This window comes from Bacillus rossius, chromosome 2, assembly GCF_032445375.1.
Source record: "Bacillus rossius redtenbacheri isolate Brsri chromosome 2, Brsri_v3, whole genome shotgun sequence".
Taxonomy (NCBI): Eukaryota; Metazoa; Arthropoda; class Insecta; order Phasmatodea; family Bacillidae; genus Bacillus; species Bacillus rossius.
The window spans coordinates 116057618-116081385 of NC_086331.1; the positions used below are offsets into that span (position 1 = coordinate 116057618).

A 23768-nucleotide genomic window follows, 5' to 3' on the forward strand; every position below is an offset into this window, starting at 1 on the left:
TTTTCTTTTATTTGTACACACAGGGTTACAAAATATATTTGTGTAGCTTTACAAACATTTTCTCTTTTATAAAAATGCTTCAGTTTCAATTACAATTTTTTTTTACTTTGTAGATTGAAAGCAAAATATGATGAGCATCCTCCAGTTAAATATTTTTATTCTTTATTACAGACATCAACAGGCCGAGTCAGAAATGAAGAAAAGATTGGTGGCATCACTTACAACATACCGCAACAGGCAGCAAATGCTCAGTACAGGTAGGTTCGTTAAAATAATTCTTGACTAAGTAATCTGAAGCAATTTTTTATTCGCCTGGACTGATAATTTATTTTCAAAACACAGTAAGCTGATACCACAGCCAAAAATTATGAGCGAGATATACTCTAAGTTAACGATTCGGGGTTCAATTCCCAGCTGGGTCGCGGGTGTTTGAAATTTAGAACGTTAACATTATTGTCCAGGATTGATGATAGTTCTTCAGCAGGCAATGACACATCGCAGATTCCATGACCCGTGTCACGACATTCTGTCCCTACTTTGAAACGATTCATTGTCATTGCAGTTTATTATAATTTCAGAAGCCATTAAAAAAGTATCACAAACTTTGTTGATAATGTGTTGGTCACTGCTAGTGAACTTATGAACTCCTTGCGTCAATGTGGTGTCGAAATGCTTCTGTGCCTTTTTTTTTTGTTCCCCCGATTCACAAGAAAAAAGTAATAAACTCTACTGAAAGTAATTTGAAAGTCACTCTACTGAAAACCTTCTACTACGAAATTTCCCTCACAAGAATTATAATAACACAAACTAAAAGGTTGCTATTATAATATTTATCTCGTACTTGTGGTGCTCATAAAGAAATACTGATATTTGTATTATTTTTATTATAAATTACACATTACAAAAATGTTGCGTTATTTGAAAAACTACAACATGCTTTTTTTGCAACAAAAATCCGTGAACAGGAAAAAAGCGCTATTTGAGTACCGCCTAGTTGTTAGGAAATACTTTCAGCACCAAGTAAGTTCTGAACTTACTACTAAAAGCGTATTATAGAAAATACTTGACTTAATAGAAAAATATTATTAAAATCCATATAACTGAAGAATATATTTATATTATAACACTTAAAATTATTTTGCCAAGACACTACTCTATTTTATACTTATTAAAAATAAAAATGGAGTTAGAGTATTTTTATTGCAACTCTCAGTGAATATCACGATTTTGATTAACTCAGGGCGATTTCAATTCTTACTGTTGCAGAAAAAGTGTTATATTAAATCAAATACCTAAATACACAACTTTTTATATATTTTACTTAATAATGTTATTTTGATCCGAAGATAATAACAATGAATAACTTTTTTTTTTACTATTTCTTCAAACCCTGCTAAGTACTCCTGTTTTTGTAGACTTACAATTAATATTGCAGCAAATACTGAAAAGGTTGAGAGTGTAATTTCTGGAATAATTAAAATTGTTATTGTTTTAAAAGGAAATTACTTAAAATTAATTAATTTTAGAAAATGTTACAATTTGAAGTTTTGGTTTATTATTAAATTTACTTTTACATTTTACTGTAAAAAAATGAGGGAAATGAAAGAAACGAGTTTTTAGATAAATGGTTCTGCCATATGGTGAGACATAACGTCCATGCAAAAAAGTTTATCTGCACCACTGGGCATAGCTAGATTTGTGCCATTAAACTAAAACACATGAATTTTGTGTGTAAATGTAAAACCTTGAGTGCAAAGCTAGACAATTGTTTTTCATTATTTTTTGTTTTGCCTAGTATATAATTTCAGAAGATATTTTTGGGGGCTGGGCTTAGTTCCCACAACCCTGTTTCATCCTAATCTGTTTTTTTCCTGGAACTGACAAAACTTAGCAACACTTATTTCAACGTCTTAGTTATGACGAGCTGACTCAAGACTACAACACGCTGACGAATGAGACATTTCCTGCTGGGACCAGGGAGAAGCGACAAGTTCAGTACAGGTAAAAGTACTAAACGTAGCAAGTGACTCTTTTTCATAATACTCTAAGAGTCCTTCTCTGATATCTACATTAAAAACCAACTAAATTTAAAAAAATTAAATAATGCGCAAATATTTGTTAAAAATAAAATAATAATGTGCTAAAAATTGTTTCAAAATAACTAACTTATTTTAAAATTAGTATCATAATAAAATATTTGCATATTAAATATATATATATAATTTTATTGTGCAGTAATATCTCACAAATAAGATTATCTCAAAACTCTCAGGGAAGTAAAAACTCACTTCACCAAACCATAACAGTTTCGGGGACATGAACTAAAGCGAAAATGGGTATATTTTATTTTAAGTCTACAGAACAATTGAGGCTGTGTTTCACATATCGGCTCTTTCGGCATCATTCTATCCCAAGATAACAGCTTGATCAACACTCATTTCTTCCGCACAATGACTTTCCTCATGTCACGAGCATTTTAGGACAATTCTCTGTTTATTCCTGCATGTCATAGGCCAATAACCAAAATGCGGGTTAAAAGTGAACTAAATGGTTGGATGTTGATTTTTCATCATGCACATTCACTGAATGAAAGCAATCATCAGGAACTATGACCATTATTTTGTCTCTCACAAAATGACGTGGTTAAATCTAAGATTAAAAAATAGTATTTTTGGACGCTAGTATCTTTAAGTCACAAGGGCGAGCACGCGTGTGACACGCCAGCGAACATGGATCTTATCACTTTTATTTTTCACATAGGCATAAACCGTTACAGTTCCTGGCAGTCGCTGGTTAAGCCGCAAGTGGGTCGTATTTTGGTAAACTTTCGCTGTGAAAGCGCCCTTGGTAAAGTCGCGCTGCTTCTGCTGGAATTGCTCTCGCCATGCCGTTGTTTTTCGTCAAGTCTGCAATTGCAGAACCTTTACTGATTAAACCGTCAACACACGTTCACCGCCCGAATCCAAACACGTGAACTACCACAACCACCATCCACTGTGTTGGGCACCAGACTGCAGGTTGCAACTGCGCCTGGCTCGTCACCTTCTTCCCGCGGAGCGTTGGAACGTCACGGCGCTGCGATCGCGCGTCCTCTCAGCCAATGGAACAGCGCAGAATGCGCGCGAAATTCAAATTTTCGCGCTAATGTTAGCGCCTGTAACTTTTCATGGTTTCGTTACTTATTATAAATTTCTTGTTTTGGCATTGCCTGCTAGCCATTAAATTTGTCCCCTGCAATTTCCGAAATCCTGTTATATCTGTGAGTTTTTTTCTATATCAGCTGAAGCTGCAGGAACGTGATATGTTGAACTCATGTTCTAATAGCTGCAATTGGACCTTTCGTATACATCATAACGATAGTCGGTAAGCGTGTAATTGTCTTGTATCAGAGAGACCTATTAAGAAGCTAGTACGTAAGGAGAGACACTGTCTGGTAGGGGTAGTGTGCAGTGTTCAGAATCATTAGAATCTCCGAATGGTACCTACCACCACAGCCAAGTCTTGAGTGTATACATAAGACATCCATAGCTGTGTTAGTCACTTGAGTTAGATTAAATTAATAACTTTGGCGGGCCATGCTAGGCACATACACCAAAGTTAATTTTTTATAGCCCTGTTTGTTGCACCTTACGCACGGATTGGTGCCACATTGGCCATTGATGCGTCATCCTACCTCGGATGCATGGACTAGCTATACCACTGCCGCGTGGACAATCTCACACATTACTCGAACTATGGCACCTGACACAGCAACACATGTCTACTGAATTCAAACTTTTCTTACTTCTTAGCTTTAAATTATGGTCTACAGCACGATGCTGATTTCCGGACAGATTTATGAGAGTAGTTAACTGGCCCAGCAGTCTCATGGAGTGGAAACCACTTTAGTGAAACGCAATCGCCAGTCCAGGTAGTCGGAAACGAAAGTTTGAGCTCTCAAATGCGAGTAAAGTATGTTGTCGTAAAATTAAATTTAATTGGTTGCTTGCAATAACGTAGATATCTAAAAAGTAGCTCACATTAACGAATATCTGAAGTAACAGAATAATAAACGATTAATATAGTTGCAGTATTTTTGTCACATAACTATGCAGTAATTTTAAGCATAACAGTCACCCAGTGCTAATTAGAGAGATTAATGTGTAACATTTTTTTTAAATCAACAAGAAGGTTATACTGCAACAACATATTGTTTTCGCCCAAATCGAGTTAAGAAAAAAAGACATTTGAAAACAATTTTCAATTGTTTATGAATGAAGGTTATAATGTGAGTAAAGTATTTAGAGAAGAAGGGAAGGAATAATGGGAATTCCAAAATAAATAAATAATTTATTTTTATTTTTATGTTTACATAACACTTCAACATATTAAAACTGCATAGTCAGAAAGTTATGATTTTCAGCTTGCTATAAGTATTAGTTTTGCAGGATTTTCAGATGAATTAATAAAAACTGACTTGTACTGTTACTTTATAAAGATATTCCAAAACATATTGGTGAGATATTACTGTACGCAGGGTAAAAATTTTCATTTTAGCTCTGTACACGTTTTTGTTTATTTTTAAAAGTTGCTAATTTTCTTGGAGAAACAAAAGACTCTGATTTTTTTATGATTATTTTGTAATGTTGTCAGCTAGCCTTGGACTGTTGATGTAACGTTAACCTGATGGTGCATAAACCTAATGGTAAGGTCAAAAACTTGCTGTTCATTTTAACGAGCAAGAACAAATTGCCAATGTCAATTTAAAAAGCCAAACTACACACACACACACACACACACACACACACACACATATATATATATATATATATATATATATATATATATATGTATTAAGGTTTCTTCACTCTTGTTTAGTCTAACAAAAATGCTAAATTCAACTAACAACCACCAAAATTCATTTTATTATTTCACCTCCAACCCGTTAGCGTTAAGGAACTCCATATATTAAAAATACCTGAGTTTACAACCCACCGTTCACAAACGTAAAAATAGGGATATACTTCGTGTTTATTAATGCTCTTATTACTGACATATTACGAAGGCAATAGGGTCTATGTGCAGTGAATATCTAAGAAAATATCTCAACACCAAGTTAACATTGTACCATTTGTAAACATTATAATCGTCTTTCATTGATTATACAAGATTAATCTATATAATAGATATTATATTCAACTTAATTTTTATTATTCACGTTTTTACATATTAACGTCAGTAATATTCTGCATTTTACTAAGCATTAATGTTTTGTCATTATTGGTTATTCAGTGATTGACAATGTCATTAAGTCCTAACCATAGACGTTTTTTCTCCTTTTCTCCTTTACCATATTTAATTACCACTATTCTCAACTTAATATAATTTTTCATTCTTAAAATAAGGCGAAAACCTTATTTTTATTTTCAAACATGATCTTCGCTGATAAAATCCCCATTAATCAGAGCAATACATATAACGTCAATCACCTAATAAATCTTAAAACCATATAATTTTTTTATCAACATTGTTTAAACAAATATTAGTATTTTTAAAACACCAGATATTTAAGTTTTAAAATTTAAAGACATTGATAGTATTAAAGAAATAATTGTTTCTTTTAACAAATAATCTTTGTTAATATAGTATTTGATGTGGTGTTTCAAGAATTAAGTAGAAAATTTTATCAGAAATTTTCAGATTATTTTTATTCCAGAGAAGTGGTAATGGAATTTTCCTGGTATTGTTAGACCAATTTGACCATAAATTAGCAGTTGAGGGCTAGTGTTCATGACCTTATTAATAACTGTGATGTTACCTTTAAGTGATTATTTCAAGTACATTTCATGAGCAAGTTTTTGTCCAAGAAAATGTTGGATCTACTATACTATTTTGTAAATATTTCGTCGTAGACCATAACTGTTTGTAAATATGCATGCAAAAGTTTTGTTGATTTTAATTATTTACTAAGGCCTTTCTTTTCTACACACCCATCAGGTTGCCAAGTCAAGCTCCAGTACTGCAGTTTGTACGGTCGGGATTGAATTTTTTCTTCCCTTCCCCACCTCCTGCCTCAAGACCTGCAATTGAAAACATCCAAAACACTAGCATAAATATAAACCTGGCTAACAATAATAATCCACTGACAAAAAACACGAATTTTCAACCAACTTCTGTGCAAGTATTTCCTCAACAAAATTTTCAAAATATACCGAGAAGTTTGGATTCAGACCTACGGCCTCCAGATATATTAACTGAAAATACAGATTACTCCATTTTTAACTACCAAACTTCTCAAAATCTCAACTCACCTCAGAACAATTCATCACTTAATCAAAACAGTGAGTCTCTTGATAGATATAGAATTCAATCTCCACCACCAATTCCAACAGAACAGTTTGGACCATTTTCAAGTGCATTACAAAGTTTGGTTAAAGCCTTTCCCACAAACCTCCAGAGTATCAGGCCTCGAGTGCCATCACCTCAACGTTTTCAATTTGAACCGTCTAACATTAACTATAACCAGCCAAACAGATTTCCTCCTCCCTTCAGCTCATTGCCAAGCCAAAAACCGATTCACAATGACCAATTCTATCAATCTTTCACAGAATCTGCACCGGTAGGAAATTTTTCAACTGTTGGTTGGGGAAACAACTTTAGAGGAATAAACATACTAGCGCAGTTGGGATACAACCTCAACAACCCTCTATTTTATAGTGATTTTAACAAACGGGACAGAAGTAAAGCACAACCAGAGAGAAATGACGCAAGCAAATATTCTTCAACAAACAGTTACAAGCAAACACCACATACTGTTTCAATTTCTTCTATAGATAAACCAATTCTCTCGCTAGGGCAAAGCCATGAGTTGAGTTCAGTTCCACTCGTTCCAACAGAATCCAACTTTAAACCAAACACTAATGCCTTCGGCAATGATGCAGATAGCGCTGAGAACAAAAATGTTATTCCCAAGCCTATAATTTATGTTGGGAATGCAATACCATATCAAGTTAGAGAAACACTGACCACTACTGAAACACCTGAAGTAGTTGATACACAAGGAAAAGATTATTACAGTAGTAATGATGCTAATGGATACCAAGAAAACCTACAAGCTCCAGTACAAAGTACTGATACTGCTTTAGTTACTCAGCAATACAAAAAACCCAGGAGGCGTCGACTACGCAAACCTAAATATCGTAGTCAAACGACAACACATCTCGATGGTGGGCTTGAAACTGTTACAGATTATAGCCTCAGTCCTGGCCAAAGAGATTACGAACGAGCACCTGAGCAATTCAAACAAACATTCACTGTGAGGGAGAGTGAATTTGGTCCTTTGTACCAGGATAATCAGTACCATGATCAAAAGGAGCCCAAAAGCAAAGATAATATACCTGAAGCACCACCACTGTATTTTGACAGTCACGAGAATCTTAAGGATTTCGAAAATCCTTTTGCTAGGTTTGACTTTGATTTTGACAAATTTCTGGAAAAATTACGAGGAGATGTTAGAACATCAGGCAGTGATTCGACAGTGGAAAGAACTGAAAAAACTTTGAAAAAGAACTCTAAGGTTACCTCACTGGATGAGTATCTAGATGATGAGTTGACTACTCAGAAATCTATAACTAATAATGAAGATGAACAAATACTACCACCAAAAGACTCTTTCAAACAAGAAGATCCAGATGAAGCCCCATTAGTAACCGAGACCGAGTACAAAACACAAGTGCCAGGTACTGTACCTACCGAGGACATTATTTACTTTACCACACATAATAGTGAAGATACGGCAGCCGAAAAGACTCAGATAAGAAATACTCCCACACATCATACACACTCACATAGTAGTGCACTTAGGGGATCAGATAATATATCTGGGTGGGCCAATAAAAGTAGAATAAACGATGATAGATTGTGGGAAGAACAAACTACTGCATTTCCGAACAGAGGGAGGGGAAAAAACAAATCTGCAAGAAAACAAAATTCTTCTAGAGTTCGAGGTAATAACTTGAGACCCACAGGGCGTACAAATGAAAAACAACCATTACAAAACTATGATAGCTCAAATGGTTACACTGCAGAGACCATTCAAAACGCAAAGCCACAGCAACTCGGTCATGCAGTGATTTACGATCCAAACAATAACTTTAATCCTGCAACAGCAACAAGTGTAGAACCTAGAAAAAGGCGTCTGAATAAAAATCGAACCCAAAACAGAAATAACAATGCTCAACTTACTCCTAGCTCCCTTGAATATCAGGAAACTAATGAAGAAACATTAAGAGATAACGATCTGTACTACAACAGAGCTCAAGTTCCACAGCATAGGCCGCAAACAACTAAGCACAGCCCACAAATTTTAAGCTACTCTGAACAATTTGTAACTCCAGAAAGGACTGTTACTGTATCACAAAATTCCATCAAAAAAAATAAATTGTTTCAATTTACAAAATCAACTCTGAGTTCCCCTATTACTCAAGCAGTACCACCCCAAGAGCATGAAGCAGCATTCACGGATACTCCTTATACTACACACAGTTCTTTTGAACAACTGTCACAGTTTACGCCACCACGTTCAACTAAGGCAACACTTCGGGAAAATCTTGATGTTTATAGTGCTGATGGTGACATCAATTATAATAGATACCATGATTTAGTAAATATACCTATGTCACAGAATACGTTTAGTTCAAAACGCGCATCTCCAATGCATAGCAGTTCAAGCACAACAGGACAGGGGAAGTATCCACAAAGCAGTACTACAGTGCAAACTGAAAATTATTTGGACACAAGTGATGTTGAAATGGTGAGAGATATTACTCAAAATGGTGATACAAGAGGTTCAAAGGCAAAACTCATGAGAAGTAATGACTCTTTGAAACAGTTTAACACTGAAAGCCCGTTGACATATAATAATTACGATGTCACAAGAACATTATATAAGAGTCCAGAGGAAAACTCCTTCCAAGAAAATGATAAAAATGTATTTATTTTAAGAGATGAGGTAACTAATCCTACAACACCATGGCAAACATATTACATACCTTCTACACTCCCCACTCCCACTAAATACAATGCAATATATGCAGATGATTCACACATACCTATACCAACTTTCGAACCACAAGCACACTTTAATTCAAGCGAAGTCCCACTAACATCACCACCTACATCTAGCAACAAAGAAATTTACACAAACATTCCTATCCCTGACGATAATTCCATCACGGCCTTGATACCAGCAAAACAACGTCAACCATACCTACTGAGCAGAGTACCAACGCCAAAGGAACCAAGTTCAATGACTGTAACTACTACTGCCTTTGCCGACGAGGGTGTACGCAGTGACTCTGAGCAGACAGAGCGAGGAGCTCGACTTGACCAGCCAAGTACGGCCAACTTACCACCCGCAGCCGACAGAGGAGTAACTGTGACGCTGACTCAGAGGTAATACATGGTTTTAAAATAGTTGTGTTCAGTTCTATTCAACAGCCTCTCATTTATATTCGAAGGCTTTGAGTTTTGGATATTTGTCACTGTTTAAAACTAAGGTTCTTTGTAATATTAAAATCCTCTCAGAAACTTATTTTTCTGTGGATGATACGTGCTTCCTAATAACAGTTTAGGGTGAATAGAATGGGTTAATTTTTCCTGATTATAACTCAGAGGTGTCCCCCCCCCCCCAAACACTATGACTCACCCCCCCTAACCTAATGATGCGCCCCCCCCCCCCCCCCCGAAATTTTTTATGCCATTTTCTCAATGATTTACTCAATTATTTTATAATATTATACTTTTTTAGTATTACATTTTATCACATTTTGCATTAATTAAAAATGATTTTCTAATAATAATTTTGGTCATATATCAGGTAATATTTCCATCCTGAACCGACAGATGCCAAACTGCTTTTGTTGAGGAAAGTGCGGGGTTGCCAATTTGATTTACAAGATCCCTTTCAATTATCAAAGCACCAGAAACGTATTTTCACATTAGAAGCTATAATTATGTAAATAATATATACATTTTTCTCGTCTTTTAACCACCCCCCCCCCCCCTGAAATTTTAATGACGCAGTCTGCGTCGTTACCCCCCCCTTGTGGGCACCCCTGAATAACTAATAAATTATGATAAAGTCAGTATTAATGGCTATTTAGTTGATTTTATTGGAATGTGTAAATTTTCCAAGTTTAAATCAATCACTACTCTGTCATTTCAATTTTTGTCCTTTATTGATGAATATGATTTCAAATCGATCCTTAAATATTGCCAAACATTCATGCTTTATTTATTTAAAAATAAAATATCCAGACACTCATGCATTCATGTTCCATTAATTATCCACCAGTTCGGTTGACATTTTGAACAAGTGGAATCTCTGTACAAATAAATTTAACTGGACTCAAACAAAACTGTTATACCCATACGTCCGATCTACGTTGGTGGATAACTTCCTAGGCGTCAAAAAAGTCATGATTTGTGTAACCTAAGTTGAACTATGGCTTTAAGAGCTGTAAAAATACGTAAAAGTGCCATACCGTTGACACTCGCATTCATATGTATGTTACTGCTTATAATATAAAAAATTGTCAACAAAAGTAATAATAAATAATATTAATGAAAAACAAATCATCTGCTTAAATATTCAGAATTTGCCTAGTGATACTAATCTGTGTTCTAATAAAAAAACTAATAGCATCTACAGTAATTGTTCGGTGGTATCATCGTGCAGTGTGTAAAGCTGCAATTAGCTAATATAGTAGTGTTATGTACAATTACACTAATTGTTCTACAAACATAGCCTACCTACAAGTTATAGACTTAAAATTGTAAATGATAAAATAATTGCTAGACTTAACTTTTTGACATAGAAAATTAAATATTAAAGGCATTTCTGGTGTTTACAATGTGCCAGTTCTGATGATTGCCACATTTCTGATTGTGTATCTACACTACACATTGCAGTCTGTGGTCTTGTAGGCGGCCAGGAAAAATGGTTTATTATTCAACAATAATATTGTATTTTATTTATCCATTATCTCCGTTAGGAGGAAGTAGTGTACAAACAAAACTCTTAAATTTCTTCCTAACGTGTCAGGCTGGCAGACCATATTACCTTTTCCTGTGGATTAATTTCAATGTATTTTTACGAGATTGCTTTATAAAACAATTTCCACAGAATCAGGTAGGAATTATGGATGTAGTAGCCCCTACCATCAACGTTGATGTTAACATTTGCGGTGTAGGAGCTACGTCATTTTATATTGAACATTTGAACGCTATTTAAAAAGCGCTGATGGTTATTCTTTACACTGTCGTCTTCTCGCCTCCTTTTACGGTTAGAACCCTGAGCCACAGACCTCAAAAATCAGCTCTGTTATGGTTATTACACCAAATGGCTGTACGTGGGCACTACCCAGTAATTTCCCCTTGATATGACGGCCACCTTGAAGCTTATATAACCTCCCTATGCAGTCAGATATACAGACATTCCTGTGCATGAGAGCGGTATTTAATGTACTCATGACTACTGTAATTTTAACAAACATTTTCTCTTTAAAGTGTGCGCAGAATTTATAAGTTTAGGAAATTTGAAAATTACTAAGGAAAGTAATTTTCGAAAATAAAATTTGCAATGCATTATGATCCACACACATTTTCTCAGAACTAAATAACAACCTCTTTTTAATAAGTGAGATAGTAATAAATTTAAAACCATTTGAGGGTAAACTGTTATTTGAAAACCAATATATCTTTCTCCAAAATGAAAGATATGCATTGGAACATGCAGACAAGTAAAACCATGCAAAACAAGACTTGTTCGTTCCAAGTTTATGACCTTAACATGTTGCTGTGCTCCGAGCCAGTGATGTTGCAGGTATAGGTTTATGTCAAGAACACTGCCACATTTTTTTCACGCTATTTTTGCCTGTGGAGTTTAACTGGCGTTCCAATAAATAAGTTAACTCTCTATACCATACGTAAAATCACAAATAATTTGCAATTTAAACTTGATTTCCGTGTGAAACTTAAAATGTTTTTCCCCTTGCTTATCTAAATAAAATAAAAACTGGAAACAAAAATGGATTAGGTCTTATTGATCACCCGTTGAGTCCCAACCGTTTAACTGTCTTACTGTTTAGTAAAAGCGAAACAAAGATAAAGATAGAGACAGAGACTGTGCCAAGGACAGGGATATCTATTTATTATCAAACTAGTAAATTAGTTTGATCAACATGGAACAATCATATTTGCTCATATTAACATATAAACTTTTTTTTTTTTTTTAGCTTTTGCCTCAGAATGTTTCGATTGCACGGTCTCTGTCATATTTAAAATCTCTAATTTGGAGAAAAGTGAAAAAAAAAAAAAAAAAAAAAAAAAAACATTTCTTAAAAGAAGTGAATTCGTGCAACTGCTGAGCTTTAAACTTCCGTCTGTGGAACGCAGGGCCGGTGCAAGGTAAATTGGCGCCCTAGGCGTAAAACCTTAATGCCCCCCCCCCCCCCCCCCCCAACCATCGCCGGACAACCCAAAAAAAATTTTTTCCTTGCCTCAAAATACATCACGTAAGCCTAAGATCTTGTCAACAATCAAATGTAAGCAGGCAGGTGTTTTAAGTTTTTGACCCTTTTTTACTTATTACAAATCATAAACAGGTCACCGCGGACTTTAAATAATTACTTATGTCAATGAAAACATTCCAAAGTGATACAAAAAAATCCATTTTCATCTAGTTTCAATAATAGTTAAACATATTGTATCAGCTGGTACGTGTGGTGCTGCGCCGCCCCCAGCTACTTGGCGCCCTAGGCGGTTGCCTAGTTCGCATGTGTGGACGCGCTGGCCCTGCCCCCAGCTACTTGGCGCCCCAGGCGGTTGCCTAGTTCGCATGTGTGGACGCGCCGGCCCTGCCCCCAGCTACTTGGCGCCCCAGGCGGTTGCCTAGTTCGCTTATATGGACGCGCCAGCCCTGCCCCCAGCTACTTGGCGCCCTAGGCGGTTGCCTAGTTCGCATGTGTAGACGCGCCGGCCCTGCCCCCAGCTACTTGGCGCCCTAGGCGATTGCCTAGTTCACCTATATGGACGCGCCGGCCCTGTCCCCAGCTACTTGGCGCCCTAGGCGGTTGCCTAGTTCACCTATATGGACGCGCCGGCCCTGCCCCCAGCTACTTGGCGCCCTAGGCGGTTGCCTAGTTCACCTATATGGACGCGCCGGCCCTGACCCCAGCTACTTGGCGCCCCAGGCGGTTGCCTAGTTCGCTTATATGGACGCGCCGGCCCTGTCCCCAGCTACTTGGCGCCCTAGGCGGTTGCCTAGTTCACCTATATGGACGCGCCGGCCCTGCCCCCAGCTATTTGGCGCACCAGGCGGTTGCCTAGTTCGCTTATATGGACGCGCCGGCCCTGCCCCCAGCTACTTGGCGCCCTAGGCGGTTGCCTAGTTCGCTTATATGGACGCGCCGGCCCTGCCCCCAGCTACTTGGCGCCCAGGCGGTTGCCTAGTTCGCTTATATGGACGCACCGACCCTGCCCCCAGCTACTTGGCGCCCTAGGCGGTTGCCTAGTTCGCCTGTGTGGACGCGCCGGCCCTGCCCCCAGCTACTTGGCGCCCCAGGCGGTGGCCTAGTTCGCCTGTGTGGCCGCGCCGGTCCTGCCCCAAGCTTCTTAGGGCCCCAGGCGGTTGCCTAGTTCGCCTGTGTGGACGCGCCGGCCCTGCCCCCAGCTACTTGGCATCCTAGGCGGTTGCCTAGTTAGCCTGTGTGGCCGCGCCGGCCCTGCCCCCAGCTACTTGGCGCCCTAGGCGGTTGCCTAGTTCACCTATATGGACGCGCCGGCCCTGCCCCCAGCTACATGGCGCCCTAGGCGGTTGCCTAGTTCGCCTGTGTGGCTGCGCCGGCCCTGCCCCCAGCTACTTGGCGCCCTAGGCGGTTGCCTAGTTCACCTATATGGACGCGCCGGCCCTGCCCCCAGCTACTTGACGCCCTAGGCGGTTGCCTAGTTCGCCTTTGTGGCCGCGCCGGCCCTGCCCCCAGCTACTTGGCGCCCTAGGCGGTTGCCTAGTTTGCCTGTGTGGACGCGCCGGCCCTGCCCCCAGCTACTTGGCGCCCTAGGCGGTTGCCTAGTTCGCATGTGTGGCCGCGCCGGCCCTGCCCCCAGCTACTTGGCGCCCCAGGCGGTTGCCTAGTTCGCTTATATGGACGCGCCGGCCCTGCCCCCAGCTACTTGGCGCCCTAGGCGGTTGCCTAGCTCACCTATTAGGCCGCGCCGGCCCTGCCCCCAGCTACTTGGCGCCCTAGGCGGTTGCCTAGTTCGCCTGTGTGGACGCGCCGGCCCTGCCCCCAGCTACTTGGCGCCCCAGGCGGTGGCCTAGTTCGCCTGTGTGGCCGCGCCGGTCCTGCCCCAAGCTTCTTAGGGCCCCAGGCGGTTGCCTAGTTCGCCTGTGTGGACGCGCCGGCCCTGCCCCCAGTTACTTGGCATCCTAGGCGGTTGCCTAGTTAGCCTGTGTGGCCGCGCCGGCCCTGCCCCCAGCTACTTGGCGGCCTAGGCGGTTGCCTAGTTCACCTATATGGACGCGCCGGCCCTGCCCCCAGCTACTTGGCGCCCTAGGCGGTTGCCTAGTTCGCCTGTGTGGCTGCGCCGGCCCTGCCCCCAGCTACTTGGCGCCCTAGGCGGTTGCCTAGTTCACCTATATGGACGCGCCGGCCCTGCCTCCAGCTACTTTACGCCCTAGGCGGTTGCCTAGTTCGCCTTTGTGGCCGTGCCGGCCCTGCCCCCAGCTACTTGGCGCCCTATGCGGTTGCCTAGTTCGCCTGTGTGGACGCGCCGGCCCTGCCCCCAGCTACTTGGCGCCCCAGGCGGTTGCCTAGTTCACCTATATGGACGCGCCGGCCCTGCCCCCAGCTACTTGGCGCCCCAGGCGGTTGCCTAGTTCGCTTATATGGACGCGCCGGCCCTGCCCCCAGCTACTTGGCGCCCTAGGCGGTTGCCTAGTTCGCCTATATGGACGCGCCGGCCCTGCCCCCAGCTACTTGGCGCCCCAGGCGGTTGCCTAGTTCACCTATATGGACGCGCCGGCCCTGCCCCCAGCTTCTTGGCGCCCCAGGCGGTTGCCTAGTTCGCTTATATGGACGCGCCGGCCCTGCCCCCAGCTACTTGGCGCCCCAGGCGGTTGCCTAGTTCACCTATATGGACGCGCCGGCCCTGTGTGGGAGGGACCTAGCACAGCACGAGCTATGACAGCGGCGCGTGTGGTGGGTCGCAGGGCGGAGCCGAGCGCCGCGCCAGCCGCCTACAACCAGCCCGCGCGCGGACAGGCGCAACTCAGCCCGGCGCACAACCAGGTGGGCTACAACGCCTCGCGCCAGGAGTACGACCAGCAGTACGACCCCTACTACAGCCTGTACGACGAGGAGGACGTCGAGCTGTACCGCGACGTGGGTGAGTGCCTCTAGCCTAGCTGCCTGCCTCCCAGTTTCACGCCAGCCCACTCTTCCCGGGGAAGTGCTTGCTCTCCTGCGAGAAGACGAGCAAACCCAGCGAGGGTTCATCCGTTGTTACGAAGTCGGGGAACTACTACATCTTGGGGCGCAACAACATGGGGGGGGGGGAAGGGTATTTCTCCCCCCCCTTCTAAAACCTTGAATTGGGGGCAAACGGCGGCAAAGAAAGTGCTGTGTAATCAATTTTTAGAAAATAAAACTGTTTAAATAGCACCATTTTCCACCTTGAAATACAAATTTTTCCCGGGGGATCGATGATTCTTTATAAAAAGGTATATTGCCCCCCCCCCCCCCCTTTTGGAAATTTAGTTGTTGCGTCCCTGACTACATCCACAACTACTTAGTCATGACGGTAAATTCTTAAGAGACAGGAAAAATTCGCGGGTTCATTTCGCGATAGGCTGGAATCCAAGTGCGTGTAACTTATTGCCGCTTGAGTGATTGGAACACAGTTTGCCTGGAGGACTGCGAGCCAATGAATGACCCTCAACGTAAGAAGTTATCGAATCATAAAGCATCCCAGTTGGCAGGTGTCACGAGTCAGCAGCCAATGAGCTGGTGTAATATTCCCGCGTGCATAGAGGTTCGTGGAGTCCATCCTAGAGGTCATTAGAACCACGAATTTTTCCAGTCCCTATAAATTCTTCAATAATTATTTCCGCATGTCGCGATTTCATTTCGGAGAGCTTCACGCCCTGATCCGGCACAGGATTCATAAAGAAGACACCGACAGGTGGAACGCCCGCCATTACGGACCTCGGTGGACTCAACTGGGCAACTGGTGTGAAGCACGGATGCCGAGTGGAGTCTCTTGTGTTGAGTCTTCTAGTGTGGATGAGAACGTGAGCGGCGCATGCTGATTGGCCATCCACCAAGGGGTCAGTTGACTGCGTGTGAAGGGGTTCGGGCGGTTAAAACCTATATATTTATCAACCACTGATTTAGTTAATGGATTGAACATTTTTGAAAAAAAAAAAATAGTGCGTGGAGTCCCTCCGCGCGGAAGAAGTGAAACTTCGTAATGTGGAAATGAAAATAGGAAGGGGTAGAAATTGATTTTTAGTGAAATCATATTGTTTCTTTAAGACAGACTTTATTAACATTGCTTACAATTCACAATTGATCGCATCTTTTAATTATCATTTTCGAGTGGAGAAATATCCAAATCTATAACATTTACAATGGGATTATGATAACTAAAGTAAGAAACGAAATGTTTGAGTTCTATTTTTTCAATATTTCTTGCAAAAACTGCATCAATGGTAGTTCCCCTTTGGTTTTCACGACGCTCACACTGTTTACTTCGCTGCATAGCAAGAATACCACGCGCATGTGCTTGGGATCTACCGACTCACTCTCTTTCTCTCTCCTACTTTCTACATTTGTGTATCTTTCTTTCTCTCTCCCTCTTGCGTTGGCCTGTAACAGGTATACTACGCGCATGCGTTCGAGTGCCACGCATTCACTCTCGCTCTGTCTCTTTCTATTCCCCCTCCCCAGGAGCGTTGAACGTTTAACGCAACCTTGTGGGAAGTCGCATGAGAAGTTTCACTTCAAAAAAATGGTTGAGAAAACATGGCAAACAGCTATATGTATGAACCCGGAGGTGAGACGAGAACGAAGCATTGACGCAATGAATGGGCGCGGGAAACGAGAACACGTCGAGAAAACCCACTGGCTCGCTCCTATTTGAGAGAACGTCTGCCGGGAATAGGGTTACCAGACACTGATAATAAAAAAAGGAGGACATTCATCTCGCAAAAGGAGGACATTTCACTAAAAAGGAGGACAATATATTTTCTTAAAAAGCCATGAATTAATTACAATGGAGTACGATATTTTACAATGTTTTGGCATTTAATACAGTTTCAGTATAAAGAATCAAACATACTACGCATATTAAAAACACGTGCTTCTGCATGTGCTGCTACCTGTCAAGCTGTCATAGAACTACTTACTAGTGGGGTGACTCTGCTGACAGCGCATTAGTGCGCACCGCGCGCTTTACTCAGAGTGTAACTGCAGGAATTATCTAACTTTATAAAAAAAGCCGGACATTTTGGAGCATTAAGGAAAATCCGGCCGGACGCAAAAGAAATACATAAAAAGGAGGACATGTCCTCCTTTTGCCGGACGTCTGGTAACCCTAGCCGGGAAGCCAACACGTGATCGCCTCGACAAGAGGCGAGTGCTCTGGCAACGCAACCCCCGCTGTGGCACACAAGCAGCTGCAGTTTGGGTCGCGTGAGCTGGGGGTCGGCACACATCTTTGCCAGCCGATACTCTTATTGAATTAACGAAATATTTGTGTATGCATGTTAAGCTAGTCTGGTGCTACACGAATGTTTTTTTTTTTAAAGTGAAACTTCTTTGCTGAGGGTGCTATAATTTTATAGTGTTACGAAAATTCCGGTCGCATGAGGGGAATAGTTAGGTACGGGGTGAGGAACCGGTAGAGGAGGAGACGGCAGGGGAGAGGTAGAAAAGACTCAGCACACTTGCACACTTGAATGCTTGCACACTTGCATACTTTCACATTTGCATGCTCGCACACTTGTACACTTGCATGCTTGCACACATGCATACTTGCATGCTTGCACACATACATATTTGCACACTTGCGTACTTGTACACTTGAATACATGAATACATGTGTACTTGCATACTTGCACACTTGTGTACTTGTACACTTGCATGCTTGCACACTTGCGTACTTGAATACTTGCATACTTTCACACTTGTATACTTTCACACTTGCATACTTGCATACTTTCACACTTGTATACTTTCCCACTTACATACTTGCACACTTGCGTACTTTACACTTGCATTCTTGCATCCTTTCACACTCACATACTTGCGCAATAGCATAATTTAGCGCTCCCATAAATGCATATATTTTTTTGGATCTGCGACCTCAGCCAAACAGCATTATGTTCCCTATACCTAATAACGTAGAGACCTGCAAAATTCGCGGATTCATTCGGTGATAGGCTAGAATTCAAACACATATACCTCTTAGATAATTATGATATTGTCTTACTGTTCATCTGGACGAATCTCAACCAGTTATAAACCCTCAACCAAATAAGGATCGAATCACATACAAACCAGCTGAGACGACTTACAATCGGCAGCCAATGAACTTGCGTTATTTGCCCGAGTGTACAGGGGCATGTACCGTCTATCCTGAAGGCCATCGAAACCGCGAATTTTGCAGGTCTCTAAAATAATATATCAGCAAGAAGTTTTACTTCTGTCGCGCGTGGACTCCACGCACACCCTTTTTTTTTTATCAAGCCGTAATATAAAGTTGTCAAATTCTGCATGTTTCTTGAAGCACCTGTCTTGGACACCGTGTGGTTAAGGTGTGGACAAGATGTGGACCCAGCTTCGAGTTTCATGGGTGGCTCGGAGTAGGGCAGTTTGAATCTTTAAAAAGAAATTAGCCTCTTGAAAGGCTACTCGAACGCATTTTCGACATCTTGAAATGTAATTATTAAAACTAGAATTTAAGGGTACCTAAACAAAGTTTTTATAAAATTACACACAATAGCATTAAAGAGATATAAAATAGTCGTTTATTTTTACAAAAACGAAAAAAAGTGGGTTGTCTGTAAAGTCGGTTTACGGACGATAATTTTACGTGATAACGTCATAAGAAAACATTGATAAAAAATTGCATACTTTTTTAATTTTCAAATATTATTTACAGTTTTTGAAAATTTAATTTAAATAATTTGTTTAATTATAATCACGAACAATTAGTTAAAAAGCCTGCCTTAACCTGTTTGATATTATGGAAGATTTTCTCGCACGGTGGTTGGCCGGTTCTTGCACGCTCGGCTCAGGCGTAACGTGACAATGAGTCATGCTGAGGGGCAGGCATTTTTCGCGAAAAGATCTGAACACGTATTAAGACTGCAGCAAGGTATACCAGCACCTGTGGTTTCTTCCTAGTGATCGGCGGCCGTCTGCGAGAGAAGTCGTTGCCTTATTTGACAGAGCCATTCAGGACGCGTTTACTTCCACACTGAATCACTCTGATTGGTGTTGTCACAACCGATATGCACCTGGGAGAAACTCACTCAATCGCGAAACACAGACGATGCCATAGTGTGTTTAACTTTCATCTAGTCTCGAAATATGCATGTCCCTAGCATGCTTTTTCGTTCATGGATTCACAAGACGTCGTCACGTGACAAAGAGCAGGGAAGTGCGAGGAAGTGAAGGGAACGTGTTTGGACTGGTCCGCAGAGTACGGGCAGTACGCGAGCAGCGCGCAGCCGCCGCGAGGCCAGACCTACCAGACGGCGCAGCGACCCAGCCAGCCCAGCCAGCCCAGCCAGCCCAGCCAGCCCGCCTACCCCGCGCAGGACGTGTACAGCCAGGCCGCGCCTGCGCAGGACTACGACAAGAACTACAACACCCCCGTGAGTGTCCCAGCCAACAGTGGCGTAGCCAGGATTTGTGTATGGGGGGGGGGGGGGTTAAGAAGTTAAAGCGGGGGGTCCGGGGGTCCTCCCCTGGAAAAATTTGGATTTTAAGGTGTAAAATAGTGCTATTTGAACAGTTTTCGGTACTTAACTTTAAATATTGTAATGGTAAAAATATTATTAATATTTTAATAAAAAAATTGTTTGAGTGATGAAGTAAGATATTAATCAAAGATATTTCAATCAATCCAAGTGCCTTGTCCACGTCCCACTCAAAATCATAAATCATGCTCGAAGCTCGACAGTACAAAAAAAAAAAAGGAATAAAAATGGTTGGGTTTCGGCAGAACTGGCCTATTCCTGGAAACAATTAGCTTTAGCTTGAAGAGTTACCCAGTCACCACCTGCTTATAATTACCGCGCTGGTTAAATACAACAGGTGTAAGATATTTGAAAACTTGGGACCCGTCACGCCGTCACAACCTTAGGGAAGGAGAATCGGTAGGGCTCGCTTACTCTTCCCCTCCAGTGCAGTGGCCGGTGATATCAGTAAGACACCCAGGCTTTGATCTAACCTACTTTCATATTTAAAAAAAATTTTGGCTAAGGGAAGGGGGGGGGGGAGTTAGAACCCCTAACCCCCCCCCCCCCCACCCCCCGGCTACGCCCCTGCCAGCCAACACACACGCACACACACACATTTTCCTAAAACTATTTCAAATGCGATGCGTTGAATCTCGGACGTAACAAAAGTTCTGTTGAGGTTCTTCGACATCAGCAATGCGCCAATTACGTCTGCCATGGAAAGCTGTCTCGAAAGTTTTACTGGCGAAAAGCCAATGAACGATTATCTCAATGTGCGGTCCATAGTCATCACTAGTCACTTCATTCTTCACAGGATTGACGTCACTCGCCATAGTGTGAATGTCACACACTTTGGGACGATAAGTTTTCTGTATTCCTTCTCCAAAATGGGAGACTATTCTTTGAAATAAGTGTCATTTAGTTTATAATGAATTATTTTTTTCAATCGATAGATTACTTTAAACTATTATAAAATGTAGTTACCTGGTTATATGAATAACAGCAACCAGATGCAAATATGTTACCATCTATTTATGTTCAAATAAATCAATGAGGGCACCTGTGTATTTTTTGAGCTATTTAGCCTAAGAACTTAATATATTTCATTGTGAAACCAATATTTAGGTGATTTCTGAATTAGTTCACAACACCCAGCTATCAGCAGTTTCATACCATTTAATATTCAAAAAACTAATTCAATTGCATCGAATCTCTACCTCTTACGTAATTACAGCTGGATTACCATCTTAGGACAGTTATATAATTTTACACAAACACCAATGATTAAAGTTATTTCTGCCCCACGATCCCAAGTCATCCAGATAGCCGACTGCGTGTGATGGCATGAACCTGTATATATTCACTTTCGTGAACATCGGATGACGTACCAAGCGTATCGGTGTGCCAAATAATTAATTATTTGTAACAGAAAATTATCCTGGAATACATTTTATAAACTTTAATATTCACAAAAATATATAATAACAACTTTAAATATACTTTGTAATCCTCTTATTCAACCATTTATAATCCAATATTATTTGTCATCACTCATAGTGACCGATATTTCAGTGGCTAAGTGCGAGGTTAGGAAACTCAGCTCTCCTGGTTCTAACTCCATCATAGGCAAACAATTCCATTTATAATTTTTAATATAACTTATTGTTATATTTTTTACACTATATGTAAGATAATTTTACTATTACTTGTTATAACATTAAATGATGGTTATAATAACTTGAAATACAAAGCTCTGTTCATCGATTTAGTTATTTAACACTAAGTAGGCATATCAATTTTTTTTACATGTAATAAAAATAAATCTTACAAAAATGTCACAAGTGATGGATTGGGATTATATATTTATTTATATGTGTGTGTTTTATATAAATGTACAATTTTACTCAGATATTGATGAAATTTTGCACAATTGACCTTCAACACAATGGTGATGTCACTGTCTACATGAGATATCGAAAAACCACTCCCATCACCTTTACCCATCCCTTAAACAGAACTTTTACCTTGCGTTTAAAATAAGGTGAAAGATACTGTCTTTAACTTAATTTTTAAAAAAGAGGCATGTAAATGACTACATGAAATTTAAAAAGAAAACAAAAATCCTCTTTCCTAGCCCCTAAAGCATAATTTTGGTAATTCTTGATGAAGTTTTGTTTACTTTGCATTCAAACTAAGAGGAAAATTGCTGTCTTCAACTGGTTTATAAAAAATAAATAAAATTTTGAAAAAAATCATCCTTATTTTACAATTACTTGCAGAATTTTGGTACCTACTTTTTTAGGAAATTTTTTTCACACTTGACGTTAAAAATAAGAGTAAAATTACTAAATATCTCCGTTTTATATATAAAAAAACCATCCCATCCCCATTTTTACACGCCTTGAATCAGAATTGTGAAACACTTAAAATCATCTGAAACACTTTCCTATCCCTTAAATCAGAATTTTGGCACTACTAGTTCAAATTTTGCATAGGCTAATTGATTTTCAAAATCAACTTGCCAACGTGAGTATTCGGGTATGTCCAGAAGGACGAGTGAATCGTATGCTTCCCGTAAAGATAAGCCGTGTCTTTGGAGAGGAATCGTGTGGCTACTCACATGGATGTTTTCGGGAACCGTTGGACAGCTGGACTCTAGATGGCTGGGACAAGGTGTGAAATCTCGTCGTGTATCATTGAGCTGGCTAGCGGGCTTGGTGGGGACAGCCAGTTTCTCCAGTATCTGGAGATGTACCATAAATTAGTTCACAATAGTGTTTCAATGAGTGACACTCTGAAGCTTGGTGACATCAGTGACATACACAGATATTCTGACCACGTAAACTGTTAGTGAAGCATTTCAGTCTGCACAGGCGTGTAGGGCATAACGACTAAACTTGGAACTGACTATTGAAAATTATCTCTGTTTATATCTTCTCGAAGTTGACGACCGAAACTAACAAATGTTTCTAGAATATTTTAACATCTGAGCAACTGAATGAAAAATACATGGATTAAAAGTGCTCATTTAACAGAGAAAAAACTATAATCTTGTGCGTTGACTTGCTATCAAAGTTAACTGGCTCATTGCCGAAAACTTCCCATGGTCTTTCGAGCTCTTACAAAGCACATCTCGTCGGCTACTTTCTCATTTTTGCCGCCTCGGTGCACGATTTGTAGCCTGGCTGGCAGGTTACCTGCCGGACACTCTAAGAATGTTGGTTGCATAACTCCTGGGATGACACTCAGTTGGCACGTTTAGAATTTATCGATAAAGATAAACATTTAGGGTGAATAAAATTAGCTTATAGGTTCATAAAAATTTCTTCAAGTGTTTATAAAAAGTTTTATGTTTCTAAAAAACAAAATACATGTGATAACTTGTGTTTTTAAGTTAATAGTTAAAATAATTTAGTCATAGTCACACAAGAATTCAATTATCAGAGTAAATAAGACTTACTCATTTGTTCATATGAATTAAACACATTTTACTAGTCAGTTTTGAAAATAAATTTTTGAGGTATATGCTCGAATCAATGAACACATTAACTGGACATTTACAGAAAGGATTGTATGAACAAACCACAAAAATAAAATGGTTGTTGATTTTAACAAAACCATACTGCCCTAACTACAAAAAAAAATTTTACTGCATTGCTTAAGGTATATTTTAATTTTCATACCATTTTCATAAATTTTATTGTACATTTGACCAAAATTCTTTGTTTTTCTTTGAATTTACTTCCATTATAAATTGAAA

At 40.4% G+C, this 23768-nt stretch overlaps 1 protein-coding gene across 4 annotated transcripts in view; it reads left to right on the forward strand.

Moving 5' to 3' along the window:
• LOC134529659 (uncharacterized) overlaps positions 1-23768 on the forward strand; it is a 182124-nt gene that overhangs the window by 104234 nt on the left and 54122 nt on the right. For all 4 annotated transcript variants that reach the window (XM_063363977.1, XM_063363976.1, XM_063363978.1 and 1 more), the window contains exons 6-8: positions 172-257; positions 15251-15426; positions 19746-19921. In XM_063363977.1, the coding sequence (XP_063220047.1) occupies positions 172-257; positions 15251-15426; positions 19746-19921 (438 nt within the window). The remainder of the gene's footprint in view (positions 1-171; positions 258-15250; positions 15427-19745; positions 19922-23768) is intronic.